The following is a 17,116-nucleotide window of genomic DNA, read 5'->3' on the forward strand; positions in this document are numbered from 1 at the left end:
GCTCCCTGCCCTGTAGCATTTATGTGTTGAGCCAAGCAAACGCAAGGCATGGGAAATTGAATGTAGATAATGGACCTTGCAGTGTTGTCAAGTTGGAGTCACGATTGTGCAATTGAAACTTCCACTGTTGTGAATATATGTCCTTTTTGTCACACACAAAACAGGAGTTAACACAAATACAAAAGATGTAGGATATATATTAAACTTAAAGAGAAATAGAGCTATCTTTATGTTTTGCATCATAGATTGTGTAGAGTTTATTGTAATAATGAGTTCTCAGTTCATAAGCTCTGGTGCAATCACTACAGTAGAATCACTCAATCAGTAGGCTATGGATACTGAGTTGGGCACCTTAATTTGTTGTTTTGACTCTACACTATAATGTTTAAATAAAAAACTCAAACCGTTTAAAGCAATATTAACTTTGTATTCTACTAAAACAAAACTCATAATCTAGACATGGGCGCAAAGTCCCCCACAAAAGATACAAGCAAGAATTATGCAATGCATGGCTTAGCCAACACACACCTTGGCTCCCGTCTAGGCTGAAAGAGACCTATGATCAGGATTGAGCCAAGTGGCTCAATATCCTTGCTGTATTTGAAAAAAGGAGCTTTGGCTCACCAAGTAACTATCCACCTTTGAATCTTTCCAAACACAAGCAGCAATAGGTGTTCACTTAAGGTTCTTAAAGTCAATATAATAGGAACATGCTAATTTTGGTCAAAGCAGTATCTACTTAAATTACTTGAAGAGGAGGCTATAGCAGAAGCCCTTGAGACTCGAATACCAAATTGCATCGTCATTGAAAGCATTCTTTTGCCAATTTCATAGGAATTTTTGCAAGAGCTTATAGTCTGTTCATGCGTGCGGACGTGTAGGGTTAAGGTGGATAAGTTAGTGTGCCATTCATGGCATAAGCATGCTGGAGAGGTTAGTGTAGAGCTTGAGAGAGAGAAACTATTGCACAATACAACAGGGTATACTTGCAAATGATAAAGCTTACAAATATTCAGCAGAATGTGCCTCTATGTAGGCTTTTACAAATAGGCAACCTTTTGAGACATGGGCACAAAAGGTGGCTGCCAATGCACAATACAAGTGGCTTTCTCTTTACCGAGGTTGCAAGAGGCTTTTCACATGGCTTGACTCATAAGGCTTTTCTAGGTGGAAGCGACTGTTCACATAAGAGATGCAACAAAACACGCATCCCAACAATTCTCCCCTATGTGAGTTTTGGTTGCATATCACTCACACAATCCTCCCCTTAAAACACACTAGGGTGAGACACACAATTCACAAGCCTCTCCTTGAACCAAAATTGCCTCCCCTAAACACAAAGGGTGTAGGCACACAAAACATCAGGATGTAGGCACACACAAGCCTCCCCTGGCACAAGCAGAGGGTAAGATACAAGAGAGATAATGCTCACAGCACATCATCATAAACCAAGTCAATATCGTTGTGGTTATCTTCGTCAGAATCTTCAGTGGTGGCAAGGTTGATTTTGCTTTTGGTTTATCCTTGAAATGCTCTTTGTAATTAGTAACCTGTGAAGATTTATTGTTGAGTCTGCAATACTTTGTAGCATGGTTGTTTTTGCCATAGATGCCACAAGTGTTGATTTCATAGTAATCCTTTGAAAGGTGATTTGTTCTGCCACAATGTGTGCACTTTAAGTTGCTTTTGTGATTGCGGTTGTAGCGTTGGATGAGACCACATAAGCACCACTTGATTGTTGTTGACTGCTTTTGAGTTTCTTTTCGTGCTCTTGAAGAGAGTTTATTACATCTTCAATTTTAGGGATTGGGTCTTTCTCTTTCAGCATTGTTACAATTTGGCCAAAATTTGCAAATTGTGCTAAGCTCTGTCGTGTTTCTACTCTGTCATCGTCATTTGGTGGCTTAATGACAGACCATAACTGCTCTCGCATTAAGTACCCCTTTGTTTTAGCTTACTACGTGTGGAAGCCATGCCCATTGAATTTGTCGATGTTTTTATCTCCCCCCATGATGGTGCTCTGCTGTGTGTGGTGAGAGGAAGGGTGAGGGGGCAGTATCTAGTCCTCTCCAATATGGAGCACCTCTTCACAAAAAAAAAAGAGCTTGAGAGAGAGAGAGACTACTGCACAATACAATAGGGTATATTTGCAAATGATAAAGCTTACAAATATTCAGCAGAATGTGCCTCTGTATAGGCTTTTACAAATAGGTAGCCTTTTGACACATGAGCACAAAAGGTGGTTGCCAATGCACAATACAAGTGGCTTTCTCTTTACAAAGGTTGCAAGAGGCTTTTCACATGGCTTGACTCATAAGGCTTTTCTAGGTGGAAGCGACTGTTCACATAAGAGATGCAACAAAACTCGCATCCCAACAATTCTCCTCTATGTGAGTTTTGGTTGCATATCACTAACACAATCCTCCCCTCAAAACACACTAGGGTAAGGCACACAATTCACAAGCCTCCCCTTGAAAAAAATTGCCTCCCCTAGACACAAAGGGTGTAATAGGCACACAAAACTCAGGGTGTAGGCACACACAAGCCTCCCCTGGCACAAATAGAGGGTAAGATACAAGAGAGATAATGCTCACAGCACATCATCACAACTCTGATACTAGTTGTAGGGTTAAGGTGGATAAGTTAGTGTGCCATTCATGGCATACTGGAGAGGTTAGTGTAGAGCTTGAGAGAGAAGCTACTGCATAATATAATAGGGTATACTTGCAAATGATAAAACTTACAAATATTCAGTAGAATGTGCCTCTATATAGGCTTTTAAAATAGGTTCACACTTTGTCCGCCCAAGTTGGGTTGACCCCAACAATCGCCCCCTTCAGCCAAACTTGTCATCACAACACCCCCTTCAAACTAGATTCTCACTTTCATGATACACAGAGTTTTAGTTTTATTCTCAACCACAACTTTTTGGTATACTCGTAAACCGTGAGTTTTAGGTTTTCACAACCAAGGGTTTTAGGCGTACCCATAACCTGACGCTACCAAGAGAGCCTCCCCTTTCTTGTAGGTGGAGGTAGGCGTAGCAGCCAAAACTCCGTCGGAGTTTTTGGTTTACTCGCAAACCTTAGAGTTTTTGGGTAACTCTAGCTAACCTTGGGTTTAGGTTTTACCCAATAACCTCACAAGAGCGGAACATTGTCCATGCAGTCAACGCATGCGGTAAGACCTTCCCTATGACAAGCCCCGTTTATTGTGGGAGTGATATGCAACCAAAACTCACATAGGGGAGGATTGTTGGGATGCGAGTTTTGTTGCATCTCTTATGTGAACAGTCTCTTCCACCTAGAAAAGCCTTATGAGTCAAGCCATGTGAAAAGCCTCTTGCAACCTTTGTAAAGAGAAAGCCACTTGTATTGTGCATTGGCAGCCACCTTTTGTGCTCATGTGTCAAAAGGCTGCCTATTTGTAAAAGCCTATATAGAGGCACATTCTGCTGAATATTTGTAAGCTTTATCATTTGCAAGTATACCCTAATGTATTGTGCAGTAGTTTCTCTCTGTTAAGCTCTACACTAACCTCTCCAGCATGCTTATGCCATGAATGGCACACTAACTTATCCACCTTAACCCTACAACTGGTATCAGAGCTTTCAATGTGATTAGTATCTCCTAATCACGCTAATTGATCCGCATCTTATAACCTGCTAATTACGCTAGTTTTTGGGCACGTTTTTGGTATATGCCTTGAGCCACTATCCTTGCTAGAGTCATTACAATCGATCATACGCCTAATCCCTAGTATAATCCCACTCCAATTGTCAACTGTGTTCTAATTCTCCTCCGGAAGAGCTTTCAGTAGCACCTCTATTCTCTGATTTTGAAGGTGATTAAGACCATTCATCCCAATTTCCACTTTTGGATGTGTGTGTGTGTGTCTCATGTGTGGGAGCCACCACTAATCAACCCTATCCAGCTCAGTGCTCAAGCTACCCGCGACCTTGCCCTTTAATGCTATTGCTCGTCATTTTACACCTGGCTTGTGGCCCTCACTTCATCGACGTGCTCACACGGTCACACCCTTTTGTTTTCAACCCCACCACGCGATGCCCGTCTCTGCACTCCCTCCTAAGTAGAAGTCGACCCAAACCCTGTTGCAGCATCATCACTGCCTCGCCCTCGGCCTTACTTTCTGCAAACAACTTCAAACCCTCATACCCTCAACCTCTTCCTACTGCTGCTGGAGTCAGACCCGCTCTGTGCTTAGCCCAAGTCACCCAACACACTCGCTGCAAGCCCGTAAACCTTTCACCTGTCTACAAGTGCTTATGTGTTGTGTGATGCTATCATGCAAATCATGTACGGGTACAATGGCACTCTTTGCACTCCGGCGGCCCCCCTTGTGGTAGTCCCCAGATTTGTCGCCTTCTTCTGTCTTGTTGCTACTCGTCTCCCTAGCTAATTTCCCTGCCCTCACTGCACTTAGAGCCTTCTAGGGCTGCCCTGAACCATCAACTCATGAATCAGTTGCGAATCAACTCTGCTCCAGGGCCGGTTCACATCCTCCTCTTGCATGTGTTAGCCCTCTAGTGTTCCATCCCAGCGCCTTCAATCTCCCCTTTATATGGCTCCTGCCTTTGGTTGCTTACCTAAATCACCCCCCCCTCTCGTCAGTGCCCCCGAGTTGCTTGTCCACGAGGTACAGATACCCTTCGGCTTGCTCCACAGGAGCATCATCAGCGATCACCCTCTCCTCTTCTGCTCCCCCAGCGTACTGTGTACCCCGTGTCGCTTTAAATCCAGTGCCCTCCACTCTCTTGCTCACCAACTCGGCCGGCGTGCACAGCCCCTTCTTGCCTGCACAAGCCAACCATGGCCCGCCCTTCACATTCCCTTCAGAGCTGGTATCTGCCTCCAAGCCCGTACACACTTTTTGTGGCTCGTCTCTGAACTCCCTCTCTCGGCTTCTCTAAACAGTCCCCCCTTACTGCGACCTCTTCTCTCCCTCCTCTTGTTCAAGCCGGTGACCTCCAGAACTTTCCAGCATGGCGGCCCATGCTCCCCTTCTCCTTTCCATCTGCTCTCTCGGTAGCTCCTCTAGTCATATTTCTCCAACTCAAACACAAACGCCTCTCGGGAGCTCGTCTAATCATACTCCTCCACCTCAGAAACATTAAACGCTTGACGATGAAACTATAAGCGTATGTGACCAAGGGGATCCGCTACTGGTACGGGAAAGAAGAACACCACCGACTGAATAGCATGCCCCTGTTGCTGCTGAGGGTCCTTTCGAAATGCGTCATAACCCGAATCAGGTGCTCACTAACATCATCAGAACAACACATCCAACCTGAGAGCTCGACGCGAGAGTCTCGCAATCTGATGGCTAATTAGTCCCAATCTTGTGCAATGGCATCATCAATCTCAATAGCCTGTGTAGGAGAACAAGAGCTTGCGCTGCAAGACTTCTCTTGAGTCGCTTTCTATATAGCAGCGACTGCAGTGTTTTTGAAAAGCTTCGTGATAAAAAGAAGCGAGCTTTTTTTAATTTTGATTTTTTATTTACTTGTGGGGGATCTATGGTCAGGATTGAACCAAGTGGCTCAATGCCTTGGCCGTATTTGAAAAAAGGAGCTTTGGCTCACCAGGTAAATACCGAGAAGGGGCAACAGTGCATCTGGGGTCGAAACTCTACCGTTTCGTGCCAACTCTCCTCTTCTCTCTCTCTCTCTCTCTCTCTCTCTCTCTCTCTCTCTCTCTCTCTGGTCAATATGTAACATCATTATATATGGTATCTGGACAGCCTCCATTACCAGATCCGCTAGAGCCATGCCCTACTACTAGTACTTTCTTTACTACGGAAATGGTGGAAAAAGCCATTGATAAGATGAAGACAAGAAGAGCATATGATCATGATGGTTTAGTAGCAGAACATCTGATCCATGCCAGGGATCTACTTTCAGAAGTCCTTACTCGTCTGTTTAATCGGGTCATGTGTGAAGGATTACCTGAATCTTGGAAATTATCTACTATCGTACCTATTTTCAAGTCAGGGGATCCTATGATACCCGGGAACTACCGTACCATTATGGTAGGTCACACTTTGACTTGACTGTACGCATCCATTCCTGAACAAAAAATGAGTAGATGGGCAGAGAATGAGGGCATAAGGGCAATAGGACAAGCTGGATTCAGAAGGGGTTATTCCACTTTAGATCATATTCTTACGCTCAGAGTCATTATTGAGGAAGGAAGAGCAAACGGGAGAAGGATGTATTGTTGCTTTGTGGATTTTCGGAAAGCTTTTGATACAGTACCAAGGGTCAGATTGATGCGCAGGATGCAAGAGTTAGGGGTCCCCAAAGAGATTATTTGGGGGATCATGGCCTTATACGGGTCAGTAACTGGTTATGTACGTACTCCAGAAGGGGATTCCGACATTGTTCACTCCACCGTTGGAGTAAAGCAGGGATGCCCACTGTCCCCTACTTTATTTGGTATGTACATAGATGAGGTATCAGATTACATTGATAGAGAAGGTGACAGAGGTGCTCAACTTGCAAGGTCATGGATCCCTTTGTTGTTGTATGCAGATGATATTGTATTGATAGCAGAATCACCAGATGGAATGCAGAGGCAGCTAGATGCATTACATAAATTCGCGGAGGACAATGGACTGTCGGTAAACTTGGGTAAAACCAAAGTTGTGGTGTTTAACACCACACCGCAGTGGGTTAGGAGATCGGCACCTACATTTGCATATGGCCAGGATACAATAGAGTACACAGATGCACACACATACCTTGGGGTGGTATTTGCAGGACCGAAGTTTACTCTTAAGAAAGCAGCGGATGCTAGATTATCCAGAGCCTCTGCAGCCCTGGGAGGGTTGGAGAGGATGTGTTCACAAGTGTAGTTTCAGGAACCACGAACAAAACTTTGGCTCTTTGATACTGTGGTGGCTTCGGCTATGCTTTATGGGGTCCAGATTTGGGGACCATCTGTGGATCAGGATAATTGGAAGTCAATGGAGAGACCTTTGGTATCTATGATTTCCCGAATGATTAGAGCCAAGGCCTCCGTACCACATGCGATTACCCGAGCGGAACTAGCGGCCCCTCCAATAGAAATTGAAGCTCTTACCAGATCAATGTCCTTTATACATGGTTTGTGGGATACAAATAATGGCTGATATACTAGACTGGCCCTCGAATCCTCTCGACAATTGGCAATGAAAGGGGATACATCATGTTGGTATGCGCAACTGTCCTCGTGGTTTCAGAGACACGGGTTCAGTATGGAAAGATTACCCCCCCTCCAATACTCTCTTGAGGCTCCATCACTGGCAATTACACGAACGGAGATTAATAAAATCATCGGACAGGATCTTATACAGTTGGATACTAAGAGGACATGGGTAGACCCTACACAAGAATTGGGCACGAAGATGGCTAACTACAAAGAAAACTTCCTACAACTATCTGAAGATGGACTTGTGATTCGCCCGAGTTACATGGATACCCACCTGTCTCATGGTTTGAGATGTGCTATTGGTCAGATTCGTACATGCTCACACCAGTTGGAAATTGAATTTGGCAGATTTAGGGGAATCCCACCTGAGAGCAGAATTTGCAAGTTATGCGGAATGGAGCCAAAGACAAGATTACACTAGATATGCCACTGCACAATATACTATGAGATACGTGGGCGTTTTCATTGCCTCTTTAAAGAAGGATTTGGACCTCTAGATAGAATCATGCAATACCAAGATCAAAGATGCTTAGGCTTGTACCTACTGGAACTACATCGGCACAGGGATAATCTAATGAGAAGACAAAGAGCACTACGGCCTCAAAGGCAGATCACAGACTTCTTCGGATCGAGAGAAGCAGGAGTGGAAGGGGAAGAAAGAGGTCAGCAGCCAACACAAAGGAGTATCCACATTCATACCAAAGGCACCCTAATTGACAGAGCAATTGAGCTTAGGAAATCGAGATGACCACGACCAAGATGTAGAAGCACACTTCACCGGAGGAGACTACAACAAAGGATTAGAAGCATTCTAGCCAGACACCTAGAATGCTCCTAAGAAGTTTATTTAATACTTTGTATTTAGTTTTTTCACATTTACTTTCACACTTTTCACACTTAGTACTTTAGTACTAAGGTACCCAGACATTGTAACAGATTCACCACTTTTGTATCAGTTTGGTCTCATAGGTCATTCTGGCCTTTTGAAGACGTTAATATAACATTTCATTTCATTTTATTTCTCTCTCTTCAAGTTCAGTTCAGTTGTTTGTAGTTTTCTCACGTGTGTTTCTCACAAGAGAGCGGACCCTCCAAGATTGTATCTTGTGAAGCACAATAATAAAGAAGTACCGAGAAGGGACGCCAATGCATTTGGGGTCGAAACTGTGCCGTTTTGTATCAACTCTCCTCCTCCTCCTCCTCTCTCTCTCTCTCTTCAAGTTCAGTTCAATTGTTTGCATTTTTCTCACGTGTGTTGTTGTAATCTTTGGCTTGAAGTGTCCAAGTCTATTACAATGGTATCAGAGCTCAGGTGAATCTTCTTCTTTGAAGGATTCATTGCCAGAATCCATTTTTCTATAGCACACATGGATTCTGGCAATGAATCTGGTAGGGAGGAAACCATTCAATCTACTCACATGAATGAAGGGACCAACGGGGGTTCTAGTTGGAGCCGGCCTCTTTCCGAGGACTTCGGAGCAGAGGATGGCCCAATTCTGTCGCTGACTTTGAGAGGATGGAGTTTCTCAAGTATTCCAAGGATCCACAATATACAAAGTTTATGAGAATCACCCACTTGACAAGATTCATTCGCGATGGCAAGTTGCCTTTCACTCACCTCTCAAGTTGGCCATAAAACAGAAAGCAAAGCCGAGTGCAGATAAGCAAAAACTGTACTCGCAAGATGAATTTGACACTGCTGTTGAGCAACAGGTCAACAAAGTAATGAAGACTACGAAGAGCTCTTGGAAGAAGTGTCACGCAACAGACTATCCCGGCTATTTGGGTCGAAAATCTACTTTCGAGGTAGCTAGCAAATCCAAGAAGCGTGAACGCTTTGCGGATGACCCTAGTTCATCTTCACCTTTTGATAGTTCGGAGAGTTCCTCTTCCTCCAACTCGAGTGAGGAGGATGGGAAGCACTAGAAGCGGAGAAAGACTCAAAAGAGCAAGAAGAGCAAGAAGAACAAGTGGAGAAAAGCAGATCCCATAAGAAATCTCGGAAACATCGGAAACACTCTGACAGTTCTTACGAGGACACCTTGTCCTCTGATAGTTTTGATTCAAACGAGTCAAGAAGCAAAGACACTAGTACCGTATGAACTAGTACGACCATCTTGAGAAGAAAGGTGGGAAGACCAAGGATTTTGAAGAGGGTGGGCAAGCACTCAAGTTTGACACGTTTTCAGGCTATAAGCATTCATACAGCAGTTTGACATTGTCTTTTCGGGAGGATGTGTTTTCGAACATTCTAAAGTCCGAACAACAGTAAGATGCGTCTACAACAGTTCCAACAACAGAGACCAGACATGGTGGTCGACCCTACTGTTGCGCAAAGAAACGTCTACAAAGTCGATAAAATTTAAACGCATCTTCACTTTTTCTTGGCTCACAAAAGAATATGAAGAAGATGTCGTCACAGCCTAAAATCATCTCAGGATGATCAAAGAAGACACCTTGGACGACTGCTGATTATTTGGCTAAGCTATTTTCTCCATGTTCCCCCATCCGTCTGTGCGACCCGTCCTCCCGTGGTGATCCAATGAAGGTCCCCATATCTCAGCCCCATAGAGCAATGCTGAGGCCACCAAGGTGTCAAAGAGCCAGAGCTTCGTCCGGGGTTCGTGAAACTGAACCTGCGAACACATCCTCTCCAATCTACCCAATGCTGCGTGGGCTCTAGTCAGTCTGGTGTCTGCTGCTCTTTTGAGTGAGAATGTGGGTCCAGTGAAAACCACTCCAAGGTAAGTGTAAGCGTCTGTGTACTCCACAGTCTCCTGCCCGTATGTGAATGTAGGTGATGATCTCCTGATCCATTGTGGGGTGGTATTAAACACCATAACCTTGGTTTTACCAAGGTTGACAGACAAACCACTTTCGTGGGCAAACGTATGTAGAGCATCCAATTGGCGTTGCATACCCTCTGGGGATTCGGAGATCAACACAATATCGTCCGCATATAACAAAAGGGGAATCCATGTCCCTGCCAACTGTGCACCTTTATCCCCGTCCTTGTCAATGTAGTCAGAAACCTCATCCACATACATATCGAAAAGAGTAGGAGAGAGTGGGCAACCCTGCTTCACCCCAATAGTGGAGTGAACCGGCATTGAGAGTCTCTCCGGGGTGCGTACATGCCCTACTACTGATCTGTATAATGCCATGATCCCCCAAATGAGCTCTGTGGGTACTCCCATTTCCTGTAATCTGCGCATCAGTCTAGCTCTGGGTATCGTGTCGAAAGCTTTGCGGAAGTCCACAAAGCTACAATAGATCCGTCTCCCATGAGATCTGCCTTCCTCGATGATGGCCCTGAGTGTTAGGATATGGTCAAGAGTAGAGAAGCCTCTCCTGAATCCTGCCTGCCCAGTTGCACGCATTCCTTCCCTCTCTGCCCATCTACTCAGCTGTTGCTCAAGAATGGATGCATACAAACGTGCCAGTGTGTGCCCGATCATAATAGTGCGATAATTCCCAGGCTCCCTGGGGTCTCTTGATTTGAAGATAGGTACTATTGTAGATAGGCTCCAGGTGTCCGGTAGGCCCTCACACATGGTACGGTTAAACATAACTGCTAGAAGCTCTGCTAGTAGGTCTTTGGCATGCATGAAATGCTCAGCTACTAGGCCCTCATGATCATATGCTCTCCCAATCTTCATCCTGTCAATAGCTTTCTTCACCATCTCAATGGTGAAAAAGACACATGTATGTGGGCATGGGTCGGGGGGGTTGGGGAGGGGCGGCTGTTCAGGTACTGTGTACAAAGATGATGCGAACTGACCGCAAGTCTCTGTGGAGGAAATAGCGGGGGGGGGGGGGGGGGGGGGGGGGGGGGGGGGGGGGACTAGTCTGGCGACACTCCTCATCGTACCAGCTGTTCTGATGCATGCTCCCAGATCGGCGGCTGTGCTCAGGCTGGGCGTGTGGGTATGCTTCTGCTGCTGCCTCATGTAATGTCTGTGTCAGTATAGTAGTTAACTCCTCCAGAGGTCGCCCCGGGTCCTCAGTGCATAGGCGTCTGTAGATTCCGTCCATGTATACAGAGTCCGTCTCCCTTGTGAATGTGTAGCGAGTAGGGGGTGCTACTCGTGGCCTGTGTGCTACACTGAATTGGAAAGAGATGGTCATTGACACCAAAGCATGATCCACTGCCACCCCGACCGGTCTGGGCCCAACTGTGAGATCCTGGATACTAGAAATGAGATTCGGTTGTGCCATGACAGTCCACCGTGCCGGCTCCATGTCTGTGTGGGAAGCATGTAAAACTTCCCGCAGCAGGAAATCTCTGTAGGCCGTTCAAGATGGCCAATCCATGTGTAGTGCCCATGTCTATCAGGTGTCGCCCATACTCAGTGTATTCCTTATCGTGTGATAGTCTGGAAAGGCCCGTATCTGCCACATCTATCTCTCTTAGCATCTCCTTTGAAGTATCATAAAACACTGCCTGGTGATGGGCAGTCCTAGCATTGAAGTCCCCAAGGATGATAATGTCACCGTCTCTAGAGAACTCCCATATGTCGTCATCTAAAATAGAGAAAGGGGATTGTCCCCTAGGTGGTGCATAAACTGATGTACTCGGGGGAAAGTAACAAATAGCTAGATAGAGGTATCTGCCTGTCTTTGCTTTCAGTCTCACCCACATGTACCTGGCCTGCTCGTCCCTGCGGGCTATATGTATCAGTGGCTGCAGATCCTCTCTAAATAACACTACCACTCCTCCCGAGCCCCGCCCTCTGTGCTCTGAGCGTGTCTTCTATCTGTAGGCTGTCTCCCACCTATATCCACTGATGTGAGGCATGGATTGCCCCAGGGCCTGGTGTGTCTCAGAGTAGAAAATGATGTCTCTTCCAGTAAAGCTATCCTCAAAAGCACCCACATCAAGACGCATAGATCCATTGCAATTCCAGGCAGCTACTTTGAGTGTGGTCCCATAAGTCTCGCACCGTCATGTGGAGCGTCGCTCCAGTATTACTACTTTTCCGTCTCGGTAGAAAGCGATCTTGCCTTCCCCCCTTGCCGCTCTAATCTCCGGCATTACTTCCTGCATATGAGCGATCTGCGAGAGGGTGAGATCGTCCCCGAGAAAGATGCCAGTCTCCTTAAGAGTTGGTCTTTTCTTCAAGAAAGACTTCTTTGCTTCCATAGAGGGAAAACGGAGGATGAGTGCTCTTTCTTTTGAGGTTTCTCCACTGCCTCCATTTTTCTTTATGTTGCCCACTCTCCATGCCCTTGTGTGTGTCGGCTCATGAATCCCCATCAGGGCTGTGAGTTCTTTTACCTCTTCGTCCACATAGCCTTTGTGTTTAAGACCGCAAATTCTCACATGTAAAGCGCGCACTCTTCTCCTCTTCTCCTCCTCTAGTGTCTGGTTAATGATGTTGTTGGGTGTGGATGTGGGCGTTATCTCCTTGTCTTTCCCTTTCTTGGCCACCTTGATCCAGTTACAATGTGGTGGATCTGATACAAAGTCAGAGTAACAAGATGACAAAATGACAAAAAATGAGAGAGAGAGAGAGAGAGAGAGAGAGAGAGAGAGAGAGAGAGAGAGAGAGAGAGAGAGAGAGAGAGAGAGAGAAATGAAATGAAATGTTATATTAACGTCTTCAAAAGGCCAAAGTGACCTATGAGACCAGAAAGTTACAATGTGGTGGATCTGATACAAAGTCAGAGTAACAAGATGACAAAATGACAAAAAATGAGAGAGAGAGAGAGAGAGAGAGAGAGAGAGAGAGAGAGAGAGAGAGAGAGAGAGAGAGAGAGAGAGAGAGAGAGAGAAATGAAATGAAATGTTATATTAACGTCTTCAAAAGGCCAAAGTGACCTATGAGACCAGAAAGTTACAATGTGGTGGATCTGATACAAAGTCAGAGTAACAAGATGACAAAATGACAAAAAATGAGAGAGAAATGAAATGAAATGAAATGTTATATTAACGTCTTCAAAAGGCCAAAATGACCTATGAGACCAATCAGTTACAAAATAGTGAATCTAATACCATGTCTGGGTACAAAAGAACTAGAAGTGGAACAAAATACTACTACTACTACTACAATCTAAAACTACGTGGGTGTAGCAGCTGATACAATAGGTACCCGGTAAACTGGATGTAACAGTGTGTGAAACAAAGATGGAAGAAATGGTGAGGATCCATCCTCATCTGCACTCTGGATGTCGAGAGAGTATGGCTCGAATCTTCTGTTGTAGTCTCCGTCGATGCTGTGTAGCTCCTCTCCTCAGTCGCGGTCGTCTGTATCTCTGTAGCTCCAATGCTCGGTCGATGAGAGTGCCAGTAGTGGTCGAATGAGTGTGGGACGAGCTCTACAGTGGTGGCTGCTCCTCTGGCTGTCCCATATCTAGAGAGAGAGAGAGAGAGAGAGAGAGAGAGAGAGAGAGAGAGGGAGGGAGGGAGGGATGGAGGGAGAGATTTGAAGTCGGCCCATGTGACAAGGCTAATACATCCATCTTGCAGTCCAGTTCATCGTGTAAGAAAAAAAACAAAAAAAACAGTAGCTTAGAGCTCCATGTTCATGAGCTTACTGTTTTACAATGGTACTTCTGGCTTTTATGACTCATAAAAGCTCAAAGGAAATAATCCATGAATCTACACCATGATTGAGTAGGAGAGATATATCTCGTGCTTCTTTGAGGGTAGCGGAGTCGTGAATTCTCTAATGAGTGCCTTCCCTCCTCTGTATATTGCTAATTTGCCTTTTTTCCTTGCTTCCCACACTTTCACTAACTCACTGGTTCGGTTCTTTAGTTGCAAAGGGGTGAGTTCACCTGAGATCCATACCTTGGTGCCTTGTGGTGATTTTGTTTGCTTCATCACAGCTATCCATAGTCTCATAGTCTACTGCTTCTTGTTTCCCTTTGATTAAAATATAGGTTGTGTCATTGAGGTCCACAAAAGGTACTGCTTTTACCAGCTTCAGCTTCCATATAGCTGTTTCTGGCATGTGATTTGTCTTCTTCCACATCAGCTTGGGTCCAATCATTACTAAAAAAATCAAATCGTCACTAAAACAATCTTCTGGTTGTTTAGTAACTTCTTGCAGAAAGATGATTTGCCTGCACTGACAGTTTGTGCTGGTGTAACTTGCAGATACTTTGATTACTGTCCTGCTATAGCTGTCCCAGGGATGATGCACCCTGTACAGGTTTATTACTTGGAAGATCTACCCAGTTTAATGGGTCAGTATAGCTTTATTGTTCCAAAGTTTCCAAAGGCGAGGATTGCAGATGATGAAGAGGTTGACGTTGACCTCATTGCAAATGTAATATCATGGATTGCCGAGGCGTTTGCTCAGACTGATGGTGCAATTTTATGTTTTCTACCTGTAGGGCTCTTTTAGCTTTGCTTTGCATTGACTCAGCTACTTATCATGGCATGCGCTAGTAATATGTCTGCATTGCAGGGATTGGACCATATCATAATGGTGAAAGAAAGACTCCTGAAAATGCCAGGTGGCAGAAGATTGATGATTCTACCCTTGCACTCACAGATTCCTGCTGGTGAACAAAGATCAGCTTTTGCACGAGCACCCATAGGTCTTCGCAAGGTAGTCTTTTACTATGGTTCTTCTGCTCTGGCTGTATGTGCATGTTTTGCGTCTGGTTGGTATTCTTATTTGTTCATTGTGCAGGTTGTCTTGGCAACAAATATAGCAGAGACAAGTGTCACTATTGATGACGTGGTTTATGTTGTCGACAGTGGAAAGATGAAAGAGAAACAATATAATCCAGCTTTGAACATGAATATACTTCGGGTGCAGGTGCGTCCGTGGGCAGAGTGTTCTCCAAGATTTCTGGCCAAGTTGTAATGTTTTTGCTTTAATGTTGTGCAGTGGACCTCTCAAGCAAGTGCACGCCAGCGGCAGGGCAGGGCAGGCCGTGTGAGAGCTGGGTTTTGCTTCAGAATGTATACAAGCCAGGTGCAGTCTTGGAATTTTTAGAGATTCATTCAACCTTATGTTTGCATCTGTTGTATTCCTTATTTTGAGTATTATATCTCCTCTTGTTTAGGTTTTTGGGTCTATGCTTGAGCACCAGATTCCTGAGATGCAACGAGTCCCTCTTGAGGAGTTATGCCTTCAAATAAAGGCACTTGCAATTGTGGTAGGCTGCCTGAACTAGTTACCACTCAGTTTTTTTCTCCCCTTTTCAAAGATGGGATGAAAAAGCTAGCGATTGTAAAATTTTAATGGTTTGTATGGCAGGCTACTGAGACAACTCCAAGTGGTGGCCCTTCAAAGCATTCAAATATTGTGTCCTTCCTCTTGAAGGCATTGCAACCCCCAAATATCAATGCTGTTCATGCTGCTATTAGATTGCTTCAAGATCTGGGTGCCATTGATCACCTCGAGGACTTAACAAGCTTGGGCATGATACTTGCCAAGCTGGCTGTCCCTCCTAGGTTTGGCAAGATGTTGATATATGGTGCCTTACTTGGCTGTTTAGAACCTGTCTTGACCATGGCAGCAGCAGCATGTTTTAGGGATCCATTTGTTGCGCCAATTAACAAAAGGGATGAAGCAGACAGGATGCGAGAAAGTTTTTCTGTGGGACTGTCGTATGGAAGTGATCAGCTAGCTTTGGTTAATGCTTTTGAGCAGTGGGCTGCAGCATCTTTACAGGGACAAGGTCTTCTATTTTGTGAGCAGTGTTTCTTGGCACCAATTACAATGAAGCTTATAGCAGGAATGAGACAGCAACTGAAGAAGACTTTAGCCGAGGCTGGAATCCAGGAACAGTCTATTAGGCTAAGTGTCCAAGCGTCAATCCATGTTGCTAGGTCTCTGTTGGTTGCCGGGCTGTATCCTAACATTGCAAGCTCAGAGTTCTGCAGAGAGTCGAGGGGTATCAAGCATGCCCCTCGATGGAGACTTGGGTTCAAGGTTCGCAATGACCGAGTGCTGATCCATCCAACTTCAGTAATAACTGAGAAACAATTAAACCCAGAGTCACATTACTACCTAGTGTTCCAGGAAAAGGTGCAGACAAGCCAGGTTTTTGTACGTGGGTGTACGTTGTTACCCCCGCTTCCTGTTGCTCTTCTGAGTTGGAAAGTGAACCTCTGTTCTGATCCTGTTCCCCCTGAGTTGCCTGGAGATTGGATGGTCTTGGAGGTTGAGGGCTGGTTGAAGTTCTTAATTGATAGAAGGTGTGGACATGTCCTGCTACAGCTTCGAGAGGCGTTTCACAGAGTTTTAGGGAAATGGGTTAGTGGGGGAGTCCACAAAGATGCAGAGAGCTATATTATAAGGGTAGCAATGACCCTCTTGGAGGCAACTTGTAATGACATGTTTATTGTCACGCCTTGAAGATGAATGAGGACTTCATTTTACAGTCACCCCACATCACACACAATCAGATTCTTTTCTGCAGCCCTTCTCAAACATAATCTCTCATTAGGCAATTTGCTATCTCTCATTAGCAGAGTTCTAGCTCTGGTATAATAGCACCTTGTGTATTTTCTTGTTGGTGTTGTAGTGGCTTGCAATTGCTCATACTACACCATCCAAGAAAGGAACTCTTTTTTTTGGCAGCTGGATCTTTGACAGAGAGAGTTAAGTTCAAAATGACCGGCGCCCGAAACTTGAAAACAGGGGAAATTGGCCCCATTTTGGGGCAAGGAAAGAGCTTGACAGATAATTTGTTTAGTTATGATTAAAAGATATATTCGTGGAGATTTTAAATCTGTGTCGATTGCCCCATCCCAATTTCAACAGTTAAGTGCATGCTTTGCTTGCTTACTCAGAGAGTGCCTGCTTACGTACGTGCACACTCGTGTGCGTGTTCACGCATGATGCCTGCATGCGCTTATATCCCCCCCCCCCCACCCCCCCCCAAAAAAAAAACAAAACAAAACAAAACAAAAACAAAAACCCCACACACAGAGAAAGGAAAAA

At 45.0% G+C, this 17,116-nt stretch overlaps 1 protein-coding gene across 2 annotated transcripts in view; it reads left to right on the forward strand.

Moving 5' to 3' along the window:
* Window positions 1-16,903, forward strand: part of LOC147466116 (uncharacterized) — a 70,323-nt gene extending 53,420 nt beyond the window's left edge. For both annotated transcript variants that reach the window (XM_086523999.1, XM_086524005.1), the window contains exons 10-15: window positions 14,311-14,545; window positions 14,624-14,767; window positions 14,852-14,980; window positions 15,053-15,139; window positions 15,231-15,323; window positions 15,425-16,903. In XM_086523999.1, coding sequence (XP_086380125.1) covers window positions 14,311-14,545; window positions 14,624-14,767; window positions 14,852-14,980; window positions 15,053-15,139; window positions 15,231-15,323; window positions 15,425-16,528 — 1,792 coding nt within the window. In that variant the 3' untranslated portion in view covers window positions 16,529-16,903. The remainder of the gene's footprint in view (window positions 1-14,310; window positions 14,546-14,623; window positions 14,768-14,851; window positions 14,981-15,052; window positions 15,140-15,230; window positions 15,324-15,424) is intronic.
* Window positions 16,904-17,116: the final 213 nt, after the last annotated feature.

This window comes from Adiantum capillus-veneris, chromosome 1 (assembly GCF_014529385.1).
Source record: "Adiantum capillus-veneris isolate H3 chromosome 1, ASM1452938v2, whole genome shotgun sequence".
NCBI classification, from domain to species: domain Eukaryota; kingdom Viridiplantae; phylum Streptophyta; class Polypodiopsida; order Polypodiales; family Pteridaceae; genus Adiantum; species Adiantum capillus-veneris.